Source organism: Staurois parvus, unplaced genomic scaffold (assembly GCF_062004578.1).
Source record: "Staurois parvus isolate SC_StPar_1 unplaced genomic scaffold, SC_StPar_1.0 ptg000232l, whole genome shotgun sequence".
Lineage (NCBI taxonomy): Eukaryota > Metazoa > Chordata > Amphibia > Anura > Ranidae > Staurois > Staurois parvus.
The window spans coordinates 1,451,443-1,475,966 of NW_028318028.1; the positions used below are offsets into that span (position 1 = coordinate 1,451,443).

At 44.1% G+C, this 24,524-nt stretch overlaps 1 protein-coding gene across 1 annotated transcript in view; it reads left to right on the forward strand.

The window, feature by feature from the left end:
* GMFG (glia maturation factor gamma) overlaps positions 1–24,315 on the forward strand; it is a 45,457-nt gene extending 21,142 nt beyond the window's left edge. Inside the window, exons 2-7 of the mRNA XM_089679804.1 lie at positions 1,966–2,062; positions 2,187–2,236; positions 10,454–10,503; positions 19,040–19,122; positions 20,412–20,485; positions 23,091–24,315. Of these exons, the coding sequence (XP_089535930.1) occupies positions 1,966–2,062; positions 2,187–2,236; positions 10,454–10,503; positions 19,040–19,122; positions 20,412–20,485; positions 23,091–23,162 (426 nt within the window). The 3' untranslated portion in view covers positions 23,163–24,315. The remainder of the gene's footprint in view (positions 1–1,965; positions 2,063–2,186; positions 2,237–10,453; positions 10,504–19,039; positions 19,123–20,411; positions 20,486–23,090) is intronic.
* Positions 24,316–24,524: the final 209 nt, after the last annotated feature.

Consider the following 24,524-nt stretch of genomic DNA (forward strand, 5'->3'; position numbering starts at 1 on the left):
CTGACAACTCATGGGGCCCCCGGGCAATAGGGGATCACGGGGCCCCTGCGTCCGTGCCCAAACTCAAAAAAGCCTATGAAAAAGGTACCAGGGGCATCTCATGGGGCCCCCTACTGACCCCGGGCCCTCAGGCAGTGCCCGAGTTTCCAAATGGTCAGTCCGCCCCTGGTTCTCAGTATATACAAATGAAAAATAGAAACAACCTCCTGCACTTAAATGTGATGTTCAGACTAATAGGTTTCCACTCATGACTGAATGGGCACTGCCACGCTTTGCAGCCCTCATAGAACTTCGGGTATCCCATCATGCACAGCACTAAGAAAACAACAAAAAGCGGTCATATCTGCCTAGCGCATGACATTCTTACTATTTATTGTTCACGCAAGCAAATTATATACTTACAAACAGACTGAAAGCACGGCTCCTGTGCGCAAAGAGGGCTGCCGCACGAAACACGTTTCCATATTGGACCCAAATGGCTTCTTTCCATGAAGTTGGTCAAGTGCTGCAGATTTGGTGGTCATGGCATTGATTTTACTGAAACCCTTGTAAATACTATCTGTTCCCGAGTATACGATTTGCTTTTAGGTAAAATAAATGTGTAAGCAGGTAATACACTAGACTGGTGCACCTTCTTTTTGATGTTTTTCAGTTTCCAGCACAGCCAGAACACTGATCATGCTGTGCTCTCATGCATAGTGTGGTCAGTTTTTAAAAAGGAAAGCAGGGGGACTGGCAGGAACAGCAGGGATTTCACACAAAGGAAGCAATACAAAGAGAACAGGAGACTTTTTCATGCAAGTACATAGTACAGCAGGCACATATCAGCAATATGAAATGTTGGGTTTACATATTCTTTAAAGTTGTTGTAAAGGCTCAAGGATGAATGAAGGTAAAAAAACCTCCGGGTGCAGCAGCCGCCCCCCCCCCCAGCCTCCTGTAAAACGTACCTGAGCCCTATCGCAATCCAGCATTGTGAACAAGAGCCTAGGCTCTCCGGGGACTCTACCTCAGTGGCTGAGACAGCAGCGGGAGCCAATGGCTCCCGCTGCTGTCAATCGCAGCCAGTGAGCCAATGAGGAGAGTGAGGGGGCAGGGCTGAACCACTGCTCTGTGCGTGAATGGATATGCAGAGCAGCAGCTCAGGAGTGAGCCTAATTGGGTGCCGCCACAACAAGATGCTAGCTCTGGAGACACTCGGAAGGAAGGAGAGGCCAGGAACGCTGGTGTGGAACCCGAGAAGATGAAGATCGTGGCTGCTCTGTGCAAAACCACTGCACAGAGCAGGTGAGTATGACATGTTTGTTTGTTTATTTTTAAGTTTGTCTTTAATATCAATTGAAAAGCAGAACTTCACTCTTTCAATCAACACTGATTATTCTTAATCCTTAAGCTGCTAGCATTAGTAAATAGATCAGAATGTATATTTACTTGTTTCTTAATTTTTTTTTTTTCCACTTTTCTTCAGTTGCTTCCTGGTTTCCATGCCTAGGCAAATGATGTCATACATCCAAAGAGTCATCAGGAGAGGAGGGGTTTTCTCAGCTAAGCACATCCTCCTGCCTGCATGCCTAAGAGCAGATGGATTCCAGGAAGTGAATACTGCATGAATCATCTGCCCTTACTAAAGATGGCTTTGGTCAGGAATGCTAAAGGGTCATTTTTCAAAGTGATTTCTCAGCAAAATAAAGCATGGAGATATGGATGGAGGGTGGAGTTTGCTTTGAATACAATAAATGAAGTAAATGGCACCTTTGATTAGATTTTTTTTACATCAAAGAGAGCAGATAAAACTTCACAATAACCTTTTATTAGCGCATCCAGATGTATAGAGCGGCACAAAGCTAAGTCCACCTTTCTGACCATGATTCAGTTACACCCATATCTAGACTGGAAATCACTGATTGGTTTGTTTTTTCCTAGCTAGAACTAAAATAACCGTTATGTCTACTTTCCTCTCTCCAGTCTGACTCGTTGGTGGTGTGTGATGTGGACCCTGAGCTGAAAGAACGTCTGAGGAAATTCCGTTTCAGGAAGGAGACCAACAATGCTGCCATCTTCAGTGAGTGACCATGCAAAGGGATACGGGACACTGGGACCTTATGTGCCACCATGAGGAGGTTTCATACGGAGGGGTCACAAAGTCTGTTCTCCCCTCACACTCACACTTCTCATTTGTTTCCTAGTGAAGATTGACAAGGACAAACAGCTGGTGGTCTTGGAAAAAGAGTTTGAGGTGGGTTGTCCATGTCACATGCACCATACTCATCTTCTGCTTCATCTCTCCTCATTGGGAATTTGTCAATAAATGGATAAGGGATGGAAAGCAGAATAAGATAGCATATAGCAGTGGTCTCCAAACTGCAGCCCGTGGGCTGGATGCAGCCCTTTGCTTGCCTTTATCTGGCCCTTAGGGCACTATTCCTCCCACTAACACCAACCATGAGGCACTATTCATTTCACTGACACCACCCATAGGGTACTATTCTACCCACAGACACCAAAGATGAGGTACTAATCCACCCACTGACACTAACAATTGGGCACTATTTCTCCCACTGATATGAGGCACTATTTCTCTCAATGACACCAACCATGGGGCACTATTCTTTCCACTGACAAGAACGATAGGGCTCTATTCCTCCCACTAACACCAACAATAGGGCACTATTCCTCCCACTGACACCAAGCACAGCACACTATTCCTTCCACTGACAAGAATGATGGGGCACTATTCCTCTCACTGGCATCAATAAGGAGGCAGTATTTGTCTCACTGTTTCCAACAATAGGGCACTATTCCTCCCAGTGACACAACCATGGGGCACTATTGCTCCCACTGACACCAATGATAAGACACTATTCCTCCCAATGACACCAACCATGGGGCATTATTTCTCCCACTGAAATGAGGCACTATTCCTCCCACTGACATCAACCATGGGGCACCATTCCTTCCACTGATACCAACCACGGGGCACCATTCCTTCCACTGATACCAACCATGGGGCACCATTCCTTCCACTGACCAGAATGATAGGGCATTATTTCTCCCACTGACATCGATGTGGCATTATTCCTCCTACTAATACCAATGATGGGACACTATTCTTCCTCTTTCTGACCGCAGGTACTATGTTATTTTTTTATTCTCATTGACCACCAAGCTTGGGGCACTGTTTAATACTGTTGATAGTGGGGCATTTTCCACTCCTGCTGGCCACAGTCAGTCCCCCCTCAAACTCTGAAGGACCATATACTGGTCCTTTATTTAGAAAGTTTGGAGACCCCTGGCTTAGAGAATTCTGGATGCAAAAACACATTTGAAGCTAATTCATTGCCAACCATAAATGAACATTGGGAAGCAGCATAGGGTGCTATCAGGGGCGGACTGACAACTCATGGGACCCCCGGCAATAGGGGTTCATGGGGCCCCTGTGTCCTTGCCCAAACTCAAAAAAGCTTATGAAAAAGGTACCAGGGGCATCTCATGGGGCCCCTTACTGAACCTGGGCCCTCGGGCAGTGCCCGAGTTTCCAAATGGTCAGTCCGCCCCTGTGCTATGTCTTTTTCTCACACTTTTTTGATTATTTATGGCAAGCTAATTGTTTGCAGTAGATCCTTTTTTTGCATAAGGAACTAAACAAAAGCATTCTGTAGATTCCTAAAATGTTCTTTCTCAAACGTGTTATGGACAGAGGAAGGAAAGAGATTATCTCCATGTACCCAAGTCTTTGATGTCTGATGGTGGGTCTACGCTTCGATAACTGCCATTCATTTTATATATTAAAGAAAAGTTTAGTCTATTTTTGAGTGCCAAGCAAATAAACAAGTTTTCTTTTATTTCCCCCCTTCCCAGCTGCACATACTCACCTTCTCACAGTTGCTGGTAACAAGGAAGACACCTGGGGATTGATTTACTAAAACTAGAAAGTGAAAAATCTGGTGCAGCTCTGCATAAAAACCAATCCGCTTCCAGTTTTTACTATCAAAGAGTTAAAGTGTTACTAAACCCACAAAAGTAAAATCAGTCTATATATGCAGTAAAGCATGCTTGTTATACTCACTGTGGAACCTAAGGGGTTAATCCTCCGCATTATGTAAAAACACTCTTTGATCCTGTATTCTCTGATCCTCCCCTTCTTCCAGTGTCCCCCTCTTATCTCCTGATAAGACATATCCTGTGGAGTCACTCTGCACATGCTCAATTTAGTGTGTATTGCTAGAGAGGTTTTTTTTTCTTGGGAGAGTGCATGTGATCAGCACAGCGCCAATCAGCACTGTCCAGACAGAGGGTCAGGGGTTATGTTGCCTCATAGGACAGTCAGGGGAGAATGAAAACTCCTTGTACAAGCTTTAACCAGTGCTCTGCTGGACACTGATAGAAGTCACAAGACTGCTCTAACTGCTGATGAGAATATTTAGCAGTTAATATTTACTAAAAATAATTACATTTCCAAGTTCTGTGTACTATGGGAGATCAGATATAGTAAATACAGGGTCACGGGTTTATTAACACTTTAAAACCAGAGGTGAGGATGCATCATATCAAATCCTTGCTGTCTGTTAAACACCTAATGAAAAGCAATCTGTAAACAGATTGATTTTCAGGAGAGCAATAATGTTATTTAAACTGAGCCATAATGAACTCAGACAGGAGAATAGAAATACTTGATTGCTGCACACCAAACAAACCCGACCACCATGCAAGTGATAGCAGCCTCAGACTAGCTCTGCCCAGGCCATGCACATCGATGCGTTTCACCCCTCTATGACTAAGCCCAGTAGATGTGATGAAACGCATTGGGGCGCAGCCTGGATGGAGCTAGGCTGAGGCTGCTATTACTTGCATGACCAATGAGTTTGGTGTTAAAGAATAGGGACTTTCTTTTCTCCTATCTGAGTACATAGAGGTGGGACTGGCTCTTCACACTGAACCGGCACCCACAGTGGAGTCTACTGGACTTGGATACGTGGCCCTGAGTGGCAACCCAGATGCTTTTTAGGTTAGCCCTAATGAAATCACATTTGCACAGGGCTTTCTATCCTCATTTTCAGCAGATGAACAGAGTGGTGGGCAATGAAAGAAATATATGTTTTGATGGTAAAGGGGCACTAATGAGTGCACACACAAAGCCCAGGTTTGCACTTAAGTAGTTTTGATTTGACTTTCCCACTTTTACAAGTTTATTTTGTGCAGTTTTATTAATTGGAATAAAGCAGTACTGTAGACAGCTCCTTTTCTTACTACAGACAGGATAGGAAAATGTTACCTCTGTCATATTTTTATTTTTTGCTCTACATGCTACTAAGATCCAAGGGTCAAATGCCAATTTTGCAGCTAGAAATATAACTGCCCCCCTGGGCAGAAGCACAGTCACTATCAAATCAGCGAAATATCAGTCCTCAAAATCAATTCAAGACATCTAATCCTCTTATGCTCTCACCAGATTCACCCTATAATCAAGCGTTGTATCAAATAAATCTTCATCTCCTCCAATCCTCTTCTGTCTACTCTTCTGCTTGTGCTCCCAAATAGAAAAAAAAACAAATATAGTGTAGTATGTCCTACACATGTGAAATGTGCTCAAACTCTCAAAATATGATGTATTCCAAATATTGTGCTCTTCCCAATCACCATCAATAATATATACTCTTATCCTCCCTTATTACTGTCATGCAAAACATCTATACCAGTGTCTTCTCCATTATTCCACCATGTGTCCATGACCATGAATATCACACCACCAACAGTTCTTCACCATACCCCATAAGGTCATGCACCTTACCCTCTCTATATTACAAATACACCTTCTTAATAATCTGTGCATCAGTGAAATCCTCCTCTTCCATTTCTTGTAACCTCCGTGCTCCTAATATGTGTATTAAAAAAAAAATGCATAATGAGGCCGTACAAAAAAAACCTCTTCTTTATTGAAGAGTATATGCCAGTGGTGGGCAACCTTTTTTTTCAACTGAGCCAAATCTCGCCAAAACCACGATTGAAATTTATTTTGAGAGCCACATTTTTAAAACTGAAAATACATCCCCCATATAGTAATTCATCCCCCATAGTAATTCATCCCCCATATAGTAATTCATCCCCCATATAGTAATTCATCCCCCATAGTAATTCATCCCCCATATAGTAATTCATCCCCCATATAGTAATTCATCCCCCATATAGTAATTCATCCCCCATAGTAATTCATCCCCCCTATAGTAATTCATCCCCCCTATAGTAATTCATTCCCCATATTGTGTCAATTCACTTACCTTTGCTCCGCGTGTTCCTCTCGCCGTGTTCCCGTGCCGTTCCGGTCTTCAGGGCGGACTGTGAGAGGAGAGGAGTTCGTCACGCTGCCCCGCCTACATCCTGACAGCCAATGTTTGCCATGCTCCGCGGGCCGGATTAAAAGGTCCGCCGGGCCGTAGTTTGCCCATTGCTGGGCTAGCTGCAGAGTCCTGACTTTTGGAACGGCCGCCCGAGAGGAGGGAGGGGAGCGGGCGCCTGGCACACAGAAGAGCCGCATTAAAGTGTGCAAAGAGCCGCATGTGGCTCGCGAGCCGTGGCTTGCTGACCACTTGTATATGCTTACATGAATTCCGATACTGAAGAGCCTGGAACGCCAATATCGTAAAGCATCATAAACCCAGGCTAGCCGGGGGGAGCGTGGGAAAAGCATATGTCAACCACGTCTCCCATATTTTAAAAAATTTCCATTGCGAGTCATTACGGATATTCAACATCTGTTCATTGAGCATCAGAGTGGTCATATGGTCCTGCACCCCCTGAAGAGACAGACGGGCCTTTTCAGGCCCGAGCAATTGTTCTAGTGGCCAACAAAAACAAATAGGAAGCCAACTTCTGCTGTTGAGCAAACAGACCCAGTATGGGACAACGAAGCAAAGCATACCGAACCTCCTGGTGTATGGAGAGATGGAAAAAGGTGTAAAGAAGGCCAAATACATGAGACCAAAAACTAACCAGTCTTGGGCAAGACCACCATATATGCAACACATCTCCACAATGGCTGTAACCTTGAAAGCAGCGATATGAGCTGGACCGAATACAAACACTACTTTGTATGCCACCTCCAGTGTGGCTGTATTAAATGAACATTCAGCTATAAATGACCAGGCCTTATTCCAGTCCTCCAGATCCACGACCGCCCCCAAGTCACGCTCCCAATGGGCAACATATGATAGAGAAGTACGCATTGAGCACCTATTCAAGAATGCATAAAGTAGGGAAACAAGACCCGAGGCGCCCAGACGCTGTTGGCAAGACTGTTCAAAGGCAGATTTCTGATATAAAAAGGCGGTAGTGCCATGCAGTGAGGTCAACTAGTGCCGCTATTGAAGGTAATGGAAAAATTCTGCCTGAGGGACAGCCCGTGATTCCCGAAGAGAGTTTCTGGTGGGGAAGGATCCGGAGGTCAAAAAGTGTCGCACCTGTGAAAAACCATTGGCTGCTCACCAAGAGAACGCCCTTGGCTGATCCAAACCCGGTGGAAAAAGAGGATTGTTGACAATGGGGAGCAAGGGTAGAAAGGGTGACATCAATCCACTAGAATAGAGTACCGAATCCCACACTTATAGGCCATGGAGCAGAATGGGACTCAATTTCCTCGGGCGTTGGGCAGGGAGAGCCATAAACACGTCGATGTCACAATGGGGGCACAGTTAGGTAGTTACAAAAGGACCCAGAGAAGGGACATCAGAGGAAGCGTGTAACATATACGGGGGGGGGGGCAATCTGGCTCACCTGGTAATACTTTACTACACATTAGGTGCCCCAAGATATCCCTGCAGTCTATGGGCAAAAAGCGTGTTTCTCTGGGACATCTGTCAGCCCAGATAAATTGCATAATCCTCGCCTGAATCAACCGGAGAAAATGAGGAAGAACCTGCACTGGGAGGGTGCGAAAAAAATACAACAATTTAGGAAAGATAGTAATTTTCACCAAATTAACCCGTCTTATCCAGGACAGGTGAGGGAATTACCAAGACTGCATAAGGGAGGACACAGCAAAGCAATGGATAATAATTTGCAGCAAACAAAGAGGTGGGGGTCAGGCTGTCGTGCCAGATGACTCGGTGCCCGCTGTCGTGCCAGATGACTCGGTGCCCGCTGTCGTGCCAGATGACTCGGTGCCCGCTGTTGTGTCAGATGACTCGGTGCCCGCTGTTCTGCTAGATGGCCCAGTGCCTGCTGCCTCGCCTGATGGGCCGGTGCCTGCTGCCTCGCCTGATGGGCCGGTGCCTGCTGCCTCGCCTGATGGGCCGGTGCCTGCTGCCTCGCTTGATGTGCCTCTGTCCGCTGCCCAGCCTGATGTGCCTCTGTCCGCTGCCCAGCCTGATGTGCCTCTGTCCGCTGCCCAGCCTGATGTGCCTCTGTCCGCTGCCCAGCCTGATGTGCCTCTGTCCGCTGCCCAGCCTGATGTGCCTCTGTCCGCTGCCCAGCCTGATGTGCCTCTGTCCGCTGCCCAGCCTGATGTGCCTCTGTCCGCTGCCCAGCCTGATGTGCCTCTGTCCGCTGCCCAGCCTGATGTGCCTCTGTCCGCTGCCCAGCCTGATGTGCCTCTGTCCGCTGCCCAGCCTGATGTGCCTCTGTCCGCTGCCCAGCCTGATGTGCCTCCGCTCGCTGCCCAGCTTGATGTGCCAGCCCCTGATGTCTAGCTAAACTGGCCAATAACTGATTCCCAGCCTGCTCCTGGAGATCCTGTGTCAAGTAACCTGCCTTCCTGGCTGCTCCTACACAAGGAGAAGACTACCAGCAGGAAACCAAGCCAGCCAGCCAGCCACTAAGGACTGTTTTGGAGCATCCTGAGGCCGCTCCTTGAGGGGGGGGGTACTGTCAGGAATGGACTCACCATTACTGGTGGGACTCATCTGCCGTGTGGGCTGCAGTACCAGGGCTGGCCAGCACCATCACCTGAGGCTGATTGCAGGAGGTGTATTTAAGGAATGGCCAGACCTGCAGTCAGTGCCTTGGTGTATGTTTCCCATGAGCCCCTGTACCTGCATTCTGTCTGCTTCCTGCCTGATCCTGACTCTGCTTTGATCCTGACTCTGAAGGAACTCCGCTTGTCCTGACCTCGGCTATTCCTGACCACTCTTCCTGTACGTCTTCCGTTGTCCTAGGAATCATTGAGATATGAGCTCTAAGCACATCTGGAGAGGGCAGAAAATCCGGGGCTGCGGTGCACTGTCAAGATTTGATAGCTTGAAGTACTTCTAATAGAGTTACACCTGCATTAAGGGCCACCTACGCTGCTTCAGACAATCCAGAGAGTTTTAGATTTTGAAAGAATACTTTCGCCTGAGCTACAGGAAAGGGATCTGGTTTGACAAAGAAGTGTGAAAGGAAGTCTGTGAAACGACTTGCTGGGGATTGGAGGTGCAGCCCCCTGAAGGGAGCTACAACCAGACCGGTTTATGGGATTTCCCCACAGAATTGAGTTTCTTAGCCAGCATCGGACCCGGTTTATTAGCACAGGTATAAAATTTATGTTTGGTCCAACGCAAGGCCCTTTCAGCCTCCGAAGAGGCAAGTAAGTCCAGTTCCGCTGCCAGGGTGTCCCGCGTTCATTTATGGGAGTACATCATATTTTGAGAGTTTGAGCACATTTCACATGTGTAAGACATACTATATACAGTATATGTGTTTTTTTCTACTAAGAGCAAAAGCAGAAGAATAGACAGAAGAGGATTGGAAGAGAGGAGGATTTATTTGGTACAACTCTTGATTATTGGATGAATCTGGTGAGAGCATAAGATTAGATGTCTTCGATATTTTTATTGTTGTTTGCAGCCTAATTGGGCAAATTTCCCCCCAATGCTTGGTGTGTTACACATCTGAATGAAAAATGAAAATCCAACACTGGGATCAACTCCCCCAACCCCCCCTCTTTATGTATGTCTTGATTTTTTTATTTACCTTACTAAGAAGTCTTCAAGCTACCCTTAACCAGTCAAAGAGGTAAGTCAACAAGCAAGCCCATGCCCTTGATGAAGTGGTTTACGATATGCATAGAGGATAGATTGATGTATTTACCTACTTCTTTTTGCCTCCTTGGGCTTTGTATTCCCTTCTATTTGAGCGAATGCATACACCACATACATATTTTCTCTTTAGCTGGCCAACTGTAACATGCATGATAGGCTTTGATAACAAGGTTTGATGGCTAGACTTAGTAAAGGAGGCAATGTTCACGTAGCTCAGTGAAGCATCGTACACTTCGATCATTCAATCATGTGCAAGGGAAAATCCTATTCTTTTAAATTCCTCTGCACATGATGGGTATTCAAAGTAAACACATTCACAGGTGTGAGTTAGAATTCTCTTACTTTAGTAATTCAATACCTCAGTATCATTGGTCTAGCAGAAGAACTAGTGTGCAGCAATTACTGATAATTTCATTACTCTGAAATATGTATTTCTATTTCAGGATATTTCCCCTGATGACCTACAGAATGAACTACCAGAACGTCAGCCAAGATATCCTTACCAGACATGTTACCTGTAGTAGCTATGCATGTATTAGTCAGTGGCTTTTTATAAGTAGGGATGAGCAAATATCTTTGCGCATATTAGAATTTGAGAATGCTGTTGATTCAATCCTCCAAGGTAGGGCTCTTGGGAAGGTAGCATGGAGGAGCTCAGCTTTGAGGAAAGATTAGAGGAACTGAATTTATTCTCTCTTGAGAAGAGGAGATTAAGGGGGGATATGATCAACATGTATAAATACATCAGTGGTTCATATAGTGAACTCGGTGTAGAGCTATTCACCCTGAGGTCATCACAGAGGACAAGGGGGCACTCTTTACGTCTGGAGGAAAATAAATGTAATCTCCAAACACGGAAAGGTTTCTTCACAGTGAGAGCTGTGAAAATGTGGAATAGACTCCCTCAAGAGTTGGTTCTGGCCAGCTCAGTGGATTGCTTTAACAAAGACCTGGATTCTTTCTTAGATACACAGAATATAACTGGATACTAACATTTATAGGTAAAGTTTATCCAGGGAATATCCGATTGTCTCTCGGGGGATCGGGAAATAATTTTTTTCCCTGCAGGAGAAAATTGGATCATGCTTTGCTGGGTTTTTTTTGCCTTCCTCTGGATCAACCGTGGGTATAGGATTATAACTTTTTTTTTTATTGGTTTAACTGGATCGACTTTTTTCTTTTTTCAGCCAGACTAACTATTTAACATGACCTGGTAAAGTGGTCCAAAGGACTACCTACCTGTCAGTGGTGTCCTTAGGGTTGGTGTCACCCGGTGCAGTAACACTTGGAGTCACCCCCTCCGATGATCCCTGCAGGATGGATTGGATCTGCGGATTGAGCATAATGGATCGGAGTCCGATCCATTATGCTCCCCAATCTGCAGATCCGATCCATCTTGCGGGGATCGTCAACTTGCAACCTATACGGAGTTAACTGATCTTTCAACACCAGTCCAGTCTGCACATGCTCGAGAAGTGATGTCAGATGAAGGAGGTTCCTGCTATCGCGGCCGCATTTCCTGGTTACAGACAAGTCCCGGATCTTGCACAGCCTTACCTAGATCAGTTAACCCCGTATAGGTTGCAAGCCGACGATCCCCGCAGGATGGATCGGATCTGCGGATTGGGGAACTTAATGGATCGGACTCCAATCCATTATGCTCAATCTGCAGATCTGATCCATCTTGCGGGGATCGTTGATTTACTTTAAACTTTCCTTTTCATGGAGAGGGTCCGGTGTAACCTCGTGTGGCGCGCACCCCACCTAGGGACGCCACTGCTACCAGTTCAGTTCTGGTTGCGAAGTGACCGTGCACCCCCTCAAAGTATCAGGAAGCCAAGTCCCCTGTATAACATCATCTTTGCCCTAATAAGATTGTACTGTATGTCCTTACGGCTCTTTCACACAGGAGTTGAACATAGACAGTTGAGTCATGTTTTTAACGCCTATCAATGCCACTCAAAGTTATTAAAAGAGGGAGCAGATGCAGGTGTTCACACTGAAGCATTAGCATTGCCTTGTGTTACAGGGAGGCAAAAATAATGCTGCCTGCAGGGTTTGGCAGGCATTGACACTTTGCAACTGCCTCCATTCACTTCTTTTGAAACGCACCACAAGAGCACCATCAACGCACTGTAAATGTACCTGTGGCGTTTACAGTACGTTTAAGGTGTGGTTGCAAAGCATCATAAGTGATCATTTTCATATTTAAATCTTGTACAAAATAAAAAAACAGATCTCACAGGGTGTTTGAGGAGTGTTGCTTGATGCAGCATGAATGCCTGTGCAACACATCCAAACCACTCATTAACTCTATAGGTGCGTTAAAACACTTTAAGGCTGCATTAGAATTCAATGCCTGTGTGAAAAAGCCCTAAGCTATGTCACACCAGCAACTTTGTAGCAGCTCAAACTTTCCTTAACCACTTACTTACCGGGCACTTCTACCCCCTTCCTGCCCAGGCCAATTTTCAGCTCTGTCACACTTTGAATGACAATTGCGCGGTCATGCAACATTGTATCCATATGACATTTTTATCATTTTTTTCACACAAATACAGCTTTCTTTTGGTGGTATTTAATCGCCACTGGGTGTTTTATTTTTTACGCTATAAACAAAAAAATTGCAACAGGTAATTTTTCTCCTTCACTGATGTACGTTGATGAGGTTGCACTGATAGGCAGCACTGATGAGGAGGCACGGGTAAGCAGCACTGATAGGCTGCACTGATGAGGCGCAACTGGTGGGCATTAATGAGGCACTGATGATGCTGCACTGATAGGCAGCACTGATGGGCAACACTGACGGGAGGCCCTGAATGAAGGCCCTGACTGACAGCCCTGACTGATGGCACTGATAAGCGGCACTGATGGGAGGCACTGCTGGGGGGCACTACTGAGCACTGATGGGAGGCACTACTGGGCACTGGTGGGCGGCACTGCAGGGCACTGATCATCAAGGCACTGATCATTCGTGCCCTGATGATCAGTGTCAATCTCCTCTGACAGCTGCCGATTATCGGCAGTACTTTCCTAATGCTGTGACAGCGTGAGGAAAGTCCTGCTGATAACTGGCAACTGTATTTACTCTGTGATCTGCTGTGTCATTGGACACAGTTGACCACGTGGTAAAAGGCCGCTGTGATTAGCCTTTTACCTCATCACATGGTCAGCTGTGTCCGTAGACACTATGATCACAGAGATCGCCGGGGGCATGCGGGAGGGCGTTTTGTGGGAGAACATCATATGACGCCCTCCCAGAACTTGGCCCCTTCCTTACCAAGCTATTTTTTGAGATACGCCATTGCATTACTTTAACTGACAATTGCGCGGTCATGCAACACTGCACCCAAATAAAAGTTATGTCATTTTTTTCCCACAAATAGAGCTTCCTTTTAGTGGTATTTGATCACCACTGTTTTTTTAAAAATTTTTTGTGCTATAAACAAAAAAATACCAAAAATTTGGAAAAAAATAAAAAATGTTTTTTTTTCTTTCTGCTATAAAACATCCAATTAAAAGAAAAAAAAAATCAAATTTCTTACTAACTGACACTTTGTGGGAACCAGTGACACTAATACAGTGATCAGTGATAAAAATAAACACCGTCACTGTACTAATAACACTGGTAGGGAAAGGGTTAAAGATTAAAGGGTAAATGTGTGCCTAGCCAGTGTTTCGCCCAATAGGCTTAGGTTTCTTCAGGGCCCATTGGGCGAAACATGTCGGATTGCAGCTCCTCACCCACACCCTGTGCGTGATGTCACCGCGTTCTGCGGCTGTCTCGTCCGTCCTCCATCACAGGTCTGGGCGTCCAGCATCTCCAGGTACACTGATTACAGAGGACCGGACTTATACCACCGCTGATACTGTACAGCATATATGGAAAGCACTTTGACTCCATCCAGTGGTAATGTCCCAAAATTACTTGTGACTTGCGGGAATTAAGCTCAGTGAACACTAAAGAGTTGGTGAGAAGTCGATTATTTATTCATACTGATTGCTGTTTATGAACTTAGTCACTATGGTACTGTAGGTCTGTGGAGCAGATGGTGCCCCATACTGGTCATCTTATGGGACATATTTACCCGGACTGATATGGACCAGTAAATCTTTTTTTGCAGAAGTCAATTAATTTTTTAGGCGCCCTCCACCTATATTATATATGGTTATAGGACAACTGGTCTTTGATCTGACCTCTACCTTCAACACATGGTATACCATTGAGTAAATTTTCTTTATGTTCCTACACCCACTGTCTTGGTCCCTTTACCCCATGTGTAACCATACAGGACAGAACTGTGCCTTGTTTACATAGGCAGAGCTGAGTCCTTGTCGGTCTACTTGACGATCGGCTAGTGCCAGTGGACATCCACTGCTCAGTACCCGCTGATCAGCTTCTGCTGACAAATCACAGCAAAAGCGGTGTGCTGCAATACACACGTGCCTGCAATGCAGAAGTGCAAAATCTTGTGTGTATGTACAGTTGTGTCCAAAATTATTCAACCCCCACTGAAATTGAGTGTTTTGGCCAGTTTGACATTGCTTTTGATCATTCAGTCATCTTGCTTACATTTACATTAAAGAGGCACTTGTAGGTCAGACAAATATAACATAACAGTTATAATGAAATAACCACAAATGTCTTTTCTGTGCTCACAGCATTATCAGTTTTATTCAACCCCCAAGTGACATTCAATCTTAGTACTTAGTACAGCATCCTTTTACAGTTATAACAGCTTTTAAACGTGAAGCATAGCTTGACACAAGTGTCTTGCAGCGATCTACGGGTATCTTCGCCCATTCTTCATGGGCAAAGGCCTCCAGTTCAGTCACATTCTTAGGCTTGCGCACTGCAACTGCTTTCTTTAAGTCCCACCAGAGGTTCTCAATCGGATTTAAGTCTGGTGACTGCGATGGCCACTCCAAAATGTTCCAGCCTTTCCTCTGCAACCATGCTCTAGTGGACTTGGAGGTATGCTTGGGATCATTGTCCTGTTGAAAGGTCCAACGTCTCCCAAGCCTCAGGTGTGTGACGGACTGCATCACGTTTCCATCCAATATCTCCTGGTACTGAAGAGAATTCATGGTACCTTGCACACGCTGAAGCTTCCCTGTACCTGCAGAAGCAAAACAGCCCCAAAGCATGATTGACCCTCCACCATGCTTCACAGTAGGCAAGGTGTTCTTTTCATCATAGGCCTTGTTCTTCCTCCTCCAAACATAGCGTTGATCCATGGGCCCAAACAGTTCTAATTTTGTTTCATCAGTCCACAGAACACTATCCCACAACTTTTGTGGTTTGTCCACATGGCTTTTGGCATACTGCAGTCGACTCTTCTTATTCTTTGGAGACAGCAAGGGGGTACGCCTGGGAGTTCTGGCACGGAGGCCTTCATTACGCAGTGTGCGTCTTATTGTCTGGGCTGAAACTTCTGTACCCACATCTGACAAATCTTTTCTCAGTTCCTCAGCAGTCACACGGGGACTTCTCTCCACTCTACGCTTCAGGTAGCGCACAGCAGTCGAAGTCAGCATCTTCTTTCTGCCACGACCAGGTAGCGTTTCAACAGTGCCCTTTGCCTTGAATTTGCGAATGATGCTTCCTAAGGTGTCTCTTGGTATGTTTAACATCTTTGCAATCTTCTTATAGCCATTGCCCTTCCTGTGAAGAGAAATCACCTCTTCTCTTGTCTTCCTGGACCATTCTCTTGCCTTCACCATGTTTGTAACCACACCAGTAAATGTCTAGAAGGAGCTGAGTATCACAGTCATTTTAAAGCTGCTTAATTGGTGCTTATTATGCTTGATTGCTGCTCGGTGACATCCACAGGTGTTTTCAATACCTGATGGAAAGCACCTGTATGAACCTCTGTTCTTCAGAGTGGTAGTCTTTAAGGGGTTGAATAATTGTGGCAATGAAGAAACCACATAAGAACCATTTACTACTGTATTACATAAACAATTGATGTCATTTTAGTTGCATTTGGGTAGTTACAACGTCCTTGTAGGATTTGATTCTGAATACAATTCCAAATGTACACTATAGTCCCTAAACCCCTTTACAGCATTGGGGGTTGAATAATTTTGGACACAACTGTATGTATGTATGTGTGTGTGTGTATATGTGTGTGTGTGTGTGTGTATATGTATGTATATATGTATATGTGTATGTGTGTGTATATATATATATATATATATATATATATATAAAATACAGGTTTTCTCAGCGGTTTATATATATATATATATGTGTGATTTTGCACACAGCGGCCACCTGTAGCAGTAAAACTGCTGTGGGGTGACCGGCAAGTGGTTAATCATTCTCTTTGCTCCTCCTACCTGCACTCCAGCTCCCTTGTTACCTTCTCTCATGCGCGCCTCCAAGACTTCTCCACAGCCTCTCCCACCATCTGGAACTCGTTACTTCAATCTGTCCAGCTATCTCCAACTCAATCCACCTCTAGGGGATCCCTGAAAACCCATCTCTTCAGAGAGGCCTGTCCTGCCTTTAACTATCAGACTTCGTGCACATGGGACATTTTTACAGCAGCTGTTTTGATGTTTTTTTCTACAGCCAGTAGACCCCCCAGCATGTTATCCTATGTGTCCATGCACACATAGGCTGTAATCAATGTTTTTTGGCTGGAAAAAAAACCCAGGACTAGTGGGTTTCTAGAGGAGTTTTTTATCTGTAAAAATGCTCTAACACTGAAAAAATGCGGTAAAATGCCGCAAACTGGTGTCTTTGGACTTTTTCTGACCAAAGAATTTTTTTTAGTAAAAAAACACAAACGCAGAAAAACGTCGCTAATCACGGCAAAACACAGCTAAATGCTAAAAACCTCACATTTTTAACGTGACTTTACACTGCTAACGTTACCAGCGTTATCAATACACGTACACTCAGTGTGCATGAGGGTTCAAACTGAACTTTTACTTCTTCCATCTGCTCACAGTTATTACTTTTTTGTTCTGTATCAGTTGACCCTTCCTTTTAGATTGTAAGCTCTAAGGAGCAGAGCCCGCTGATTCCTCTTGTATTGAATTGTATTGTAACTGTACTGTCTCTCTCCAGTCTGTAAAGTGCTGCCTAATCTGTCAATGCTTTATAAATCCTGTATATTTTTAATGGCAATTTTTTTTTTTTAGGTGGTATAAAATTGATGCTGTAGCTGGCCTCAATGCTTCTTTATGTAGCTACAAATCAGTAGTATGCTATGATCACTATCAGATCCATTGCATAACCTGACAAGCTGCTGAAGCTGACACAAAAGATGAAAAGGGCAGTCGCCTAGCAACCAAGCGACAAAATTGCATCCCCACAGATCTTTTGTTAAAGAGATTCTGGGCTCAATTCACTGAAGCAGATTGCATGCGATATTTAGGTGATCTGACCATTCCTGAAGCACAGCACTACTCGCGCATGTGCAGTGGGTACCTGGCTGTGAAGCCGCAAGCTATCACAGCCGGGTGCCCACACTGAAGATGTCAGCCTCCTGGAATACAGGACAGCTTGTGAGATGAGCTGCGGGGGACACACCACGGGACCGAGGGACAGGTAAGTGGATGTTTTTTAAAAGTCAGCAGCTACAGTTTTTGTAGCTGCTGACTTTTATTTTTTGATAGGTTGAGTGGAACTCCGCTTTAACAATTATTTTCTACTGGTTGCTAAGGATGCCGGCTACCACCGCTGTTAAAACACTGCTGAATTTCACTACTAAAATGTCACATCACTTTATAAAATGGCTCATGCCGTATTTTAGTAGTTTTGTTTTAGTGAATTGCAAAAATAATTTTGAAATACACTAAGTGTAACTAAGTAAGTTACCACAGTTCTTATTGCGGTAGATACTGCTTTGTGAATTGAGCCCATTGTCAACTTCTCCATTCAGGGCAAAGTGACAGCTGTCATAGTGCCTCTCTAAATGGGCACCCTGATCCTATAATACTCACCTTGTCAGCACCCCCCAGCCACTCTTGCCTCCATTGAAGCCGATACCGAATCTTCAGTGTTGAATGGTGTCCGACGCGGTGACATCACTCCCTCCATAATGTGTCTTTGGACCTAGTAATTGCTTGTTAGACCCAAGCACTGTCTAAGGTTGCAATCTTTCCAGGAAAAATATTGGCCTCATGACCTCTATATTATTAACAATATTGGCAACAAGCCCCAGTTTTACTGTCCAGGCCATTAAAATACTGGCCAGGTGGTAACCCTAGCATTGACATGGGATGAAGTCCCATGCTCCAACAGTTTCAGAAGCACAGCGGTGCCCTAAAAGGTAAAATTGACAGTGTCTCTTATTTTAGTGTACCCACTTGACCTAAAAACACCTACCTCAATTCTAAAGGCTCCACCCTCTGTATTGTTGATCGCTTAGACCAGCCTTTCTTAACAATTTGCCTTGAGGAACCCTTGATATGATTTTCAGGTCTCGGGGAATTCCTGCTAAAAAAACAATTATACATACAACTGACAGCACATTAGCATGATCAATAGGTTATTGAAAATTATAAATGAAAACTTAAATAATGTGGCCTACCTATCATATTTGACACACAGGGCAAAAATATCTTGAAATACAAAGGAATAATAATAAAAGAAAAAAAACCAGAGAGATAATTAAAAATGTGGTGTCCCCTCACATTAGTGGTCAATGTAGAAGTGTCCTCTTACACTGGTGGTCATTGTAGGTGACAGATTAATTTGTCACTGCTCAAAGAAACCCTAGAAACTTCAGGAGGATTCCTAGGGTTCCATTGAACCCTGGTTAGGTATGTCCTACAATAAAATTTTCGGTACAGGGGCTGTGCCTGCAGTCGATCCACATAGGATAGTCTTCCAAGTGTCTCCAGCCGCAGGAGGCTGATTCATAGATACCTATGGGGATTATCTGTGCAACCATAGCCAAGCAGAACAAACCTTTTCTTTGCATCTCAAAGCTGCTCAAATCAGAGCTCACACGGGACTAGGAACCTAGAATGACTCTGTATTGTGTTTGTTGACTTCCTTAACCAGAGGACACATTTCTGGTATACAGTTACCAGTACAAGCATGACGATGGGCGCGTCTCATACCCACTGTGCATGGTCTTCTCCAGTCCAGCCGGTAAGTGTCCACATCTGGGCAGTGGTGGGACATCCATATTACCTGTATACTATGACCTCTATAAGACCAGAACTGGAAGTGCTTAGTTGAAGTGGTATTAAACATAAAACCAGAAATGTAATATATTGCAGATTACCAATGATTAAAAGTGCCTGCATTAATTTTATTTTTTAGTTATTTTTCTCTCTGTTTTCACCTGGTGATCTGGCCAGTAGCACACCTACTGTATTAGAATGCCCCCACTCTGAATGAAGGAGCACAGGGGCAGAGTAGACAGCGGCATTGTCAGTCCGGGGGAGAGGTATGTTAGGTGTAGTAGCAGACTTAGATACACTAACAAATTGAAGGCAAACTCCAGCTCACTGTGCAGTTACAGCAAAGTTTGTTTTTTCTTTTGGGATAAAGGTTTTATATAAATAAATATGAGCTGATCATTGTAAATACCCCTGTCACTAGCAATGGTTTGTCTCATCACTCTGCTACATTTGCTGGAGAGCTTGTTTTGTTTAAAAACAGACTTATTGGTTAGATCAGCAGCATAAAGGAAAGAAAGCCTAGAAAAGAAAATGAATGCTGTCATTACTTCTAAGGTAATCTGCAGGATAATAAATGTGGCTTCCTTCAGGCAATATGCTGGGCTGACTTCTTTCATATTTCCCAGGCTGTCCTTTCTCAGGGGCTGGTTGAGGCTGAGAGATCCTCCTTCCAAGATCCTGCCTGCAGATGGGCCCCACCCTGGGTCCCCTCCCAGGGTCCACACTCTGGCCTTCTCACATCATCTTCCACCCAACACTGACCACGTCCTGATGAGGCTCTCCCAATCTTAAGGGCTGCCCTGGCCCCATGACAAGTGTCCTGCTTGGGGACTGGTCAGAGTCCCCTGAGTATGCAGATCAGCCCCCTCCTCACCCCTACCTACTGCCTTCTAGAAACTTCTCAAGCTTCTAGAGCAGGGGGAGATATTAAGAACTGACCTGCAGAGCCCTTAGCCCTGACCTAAAGTTACCTGGCTGACTCATCTCAGGCTGCTACTCAGCCTGTAGGTAAAATCCTAGCTAGCTCCCCCTGGCTAACTAGAGGGGTGCTACACATAGAATTGGTAACTCTAAAGTTGACTGTACAAACATTGTATTGTCAGAATATAACGTGTATGGTGATCCTTAGGGAAAGGGAAATCTGACTGGTTGCTATAAGTTACCACTCTAATCTTTAGCTTTATAATGTGCTGTTACTGAATAAGACCCTGTTGTGATTCCCATACAGTCAACATTATATTTCCCTGTGAACAGGTTGTAAGCCTGAGCAGCAGATGATGTACGCAGGAAGTAAGAACAGACTGGTACAAACCGCCGAGCTTACTAAGGTAAACAAACAATTAAAGAGTTACGAATTAAAGAGAATGTGCAGTATACACCGATCAGCCATAACATTATGACCCCCCACCATAACCTGTAGAGGCATGGACTCCACTAGACCTCTAAAGTTTACTGTGGTATGTGGCACCAAACCATCAGTAGTGGATCCTTTAAGACCTGTAAGTTGCGAGGTGAGGCCTACATAGATTGAACTTGTTTTTCAAGAACATCCCACAGATGCTCGATTGGATTGAGATGTGGAGAGTTTGGAGGCCAAGTCAACATCTCAAACTCATTGTTGTGTTGCTCCAATCATAACTGAATTAATCACCTTCTCTGTGGTCCAATTCTGATGCTCACGTGCCCATTGTAGGCACTTTTGGCTGTGGACATTTTTCAGCATGGACCGGTCTGCAGCTATACAGGTCTGTATTCAACAAATTGCGATGCAGTGTGTGTTCTGACGCCAAATCAAAGTCAGCAGTTAGGCTACTTTCACATTGAGGAGTTTTTGAAACGTTTTTGTGTTATAAAAAGCACCTGAAAAGCTCAAGAAAAATGCTTTCCTTTGTATGTGAATATATATCTATGTATATTTTCATACTGAGGCGTTGTGCTGGCAGTGCAATGTAAAACCTCCTGCTTGCAGCATCTTTGGGGCATGTTTGGTGAGTTAAAAAAACTCCCGAAAAATGCCTCTTCCTATTGACATCAATGGAAAGTGCTTGAAAACGTTTAAAAAAAGCCTCTGGTAAGTGCCTTTGGTGCAGTTTATAAGTCACGTGTCCTTTAAAAATGCTCAGAAAGCGTGGCAAAAGCATGGTAAAAATGCCTATGTGTTTTTGCAGTGGATCAGTTTGAAAGTAGCCTAACTTTTTCAGCAATGTGAGCTACTGTAGCTCTTCTATTGGAGCAAACTACATGGGCCAGCCTTCGCTCCCCACATGCATCAATGAGCCTTGGACACCCATGACCCTGTCACTGGTTCACCAGTTTTCCTTCCTTGGACCACTGTGGTAGGCCTTGACCACTGCAGACTGGGAACATCACACAAGAGCTGTAGTTTTGGAGTTGTTCTGACCCAGTCGTCTAGCCATTACAATTTGGCCCATGTCAAAGTCCCTCAAATCCTTACACTTGCTCATTTTTATTGCTTTCAACACATCAACTTCAGTGACAACATGTTCACTTGCTGCCCAATATATCCCACCGACTTTCAGATACCATTGTAACCAGATAATCAGTGTTATTCACTTTATCTATCAGTGGTCATAATGTTATGGCTAATCACTGTATATACTTTATATATATTTTTTTTTATTAATGTCTAGCTTAAAAATACAATAAAACAGTTAAAGTATACAAATTTTAGAGGTAAATATGATATTATTGCATATCAGTATTTTGTGTTTTCAAATGCAGACAGCAGGAGGCTTCTTTACACAATTTCCAGGCTATCCTTATTAGCTTTGTTTAGAAAAAAACCCCAAAAACCTGGGACTCCTTTTCCCCTTCTCCTCCTACCCCTGTAGTGTCTCATCAATGAATGTCATCGTTGTCAATATATCTAATGCATTATAAGTGTCACCAGCACACCATAAAATGCTCAGTGTGAGCTTTTATTTGTCACTAATGTTGGAAGAGGAAGGGACCAGTTTATGGCTCTGAAACTCCACATGCCTTTTTGCAACCCCAGGTCTACCAAACCCTGCCCAATCTGACCAAATCTGGGCAAACCACAACCACTTTCATTAAGTCTCTCCCCGTTAACAGATCCTAAATGACCAATCTCCTTAAAACACTATACTATAGGTAGCAGATACAATTTAACAGACTTAATAGCAGACAGTGACTCGATCCAAATGACATCTTGCATATTGTGGAAAGCTTTAATCCAAAAACCTGTGCAGATCATAACAGATAAGTCAAAAAAATCCTACTGTTTAGCTCCAGCAGAATACAGTAGATTTGGTGAATGTAGGCTACAGTATAAAGGAGGAGGGTGGGACTAACTACATAGAGCATCCCCTAACTAGGGAGTTAAGCAGGAACAAAATGATTTAAAGGAAAACAAACAACAGGCTTCCAATGTGATAGCCTACATGTTATAAAAAGCCCTTATTTCAGGCACTTTAAGATGTATTTGAACAATAAAGTTCTCTCATTTTCTCCCTCTTGTTCTGTTATAAGAAACCATGTCAATGGTAAATGTTTCTTTTCACTAAAAAGAAAGAAATAGCTATTCATCCTGCCAGAAATCTTGTGAGCTGATAACTTCCTGTACTCTCTGCTTCTTGACTGTTATCAGTTAGCATTGTTCCCTGCTATCAACGTGGACTAAAAATTCACCATCCCCGCTATGAAGAGGAAGGTGTTATGTAGTCCAACACAATGTTATGTAGTCCTCACATACTCCCTATGCTAGGGTGACAACACTGTTCAGTACGGTTGTCAGTGAGTTAATGGCAGAATTACCAGGTTAAAATAAAAGAAAAAAGTGTGAAAAAAAAAGAAATCAAATGCAGCCAGCACATCTAAGGACTGGCATAAATGTTTGTTCCTGAGTCTAGATATGCTTTAACAAATAGAATGTTCTTGCTATGCTGATTGCAGGTATTTGAAATTAGAAACACCAGCGACCTTACAGAGGAATGGCTAAGGGAGCGCCTGGCTTTCTTCCGTTGAAGTGGACCTATCTGGATGCAATTGCTAGAGATGCACAAATTTCCTAAAATCAGTCTCACCAACAGTTTGCCCCTGCAGTCTGGATGACAATGTGAATAATAACCATGAAAATATATAATTGTTAATAGGTTACAGTAAACCCAAAATGAGAGAAATATGGGGCTGCCAATGCTGACCTCTCCTGAAATTGTTGGTTTCCTGGCAGTGATCCTGACCTAAGTCTTCCATACTTTTATTTATTGACCTTGAAAATGGGTGCAGGCAGTGGTGTATTTAGGTTTTGTGCTGCCCTAGGCACACGAGAGAGAGAGAGAGAGAGATAGTTCTTACAGCACTCACCTGCAAGGCTAGATATTGCTGGAGCCATGATCAGGAAAGCCTGGGGGAGCTCAACCAGTTATATGGACATCCCCGGGCATGACAGTCAGGCTCTGCCACCTTCCTGCAGCATGCAGCTTCATTTGGATCCCATGTGGTGGAGCAGGGCTCATGCAGTGCCTCACCGGGTCCCCATCCTCATGTGTGTCCCTTCTTCTGGGAGGCGGCACCGCCTCCCTGAAAAATGGCACCCAAGGCAAATGCCTTGATTGCCTCTTGGTAAATACGCCCCTGGGTGCAGGTGAGAACTGACTTTTTCTCTGACTGTTCTGCTCTACATACGTCTAGGTCAGTGATTGATAAAGTGAAGTCAATAGGTCAGGATAAAAGCCAGGCAATTAGCATTTTTAGGAAAGGGCAGACAATGGTAAGGCCCATATCTCTCTCATGACAGGTCTTTGAAATGTTTTATCTTTCCGTCTTGGAGAGCAGAGAACATGTGATTCCTGTTGAGTTCTCCCGTTCATCAGCCCTTTGTGGACCAGAGCACACATATAAAGATCTTCAGATAAAAATGTAGAATGGAAATGTACATTTTACTATGGACCTTGCTGCATTTTGGCGGACAATATATATGGAAACCTGATGTCTGATTCTGACAATGGAGCTTGCTGCACAACCAAAATTGGCAGAGAAATGCATTTGTTGAAGATTGAGCGTCAGAAGATGTATGTTGTATGTGTGGCCACAATGGCTTTCTTATGTTGGTGTCAAAATATTGGGAAAAGCAACATTTTGTATTTTTGGTTCAAATAAACAGCAAAAAAGAAAAGGACTAACCTTTCTGAGAATATCTGTAGATGAAGGTATCTTTAATGTACATGGCTGCTGAACCACACACAACTAGAAAACTAGTCCTAAAGCTCCTAACTCTATCCCAGGATAGAGTCATAAAAGAAAAACTCTCAGAGCATAATGCACTTCTTTATTCAAATCAATAAAAACATGCTTACACGTTAACAGAAGATTGTAGGTATATAGCAA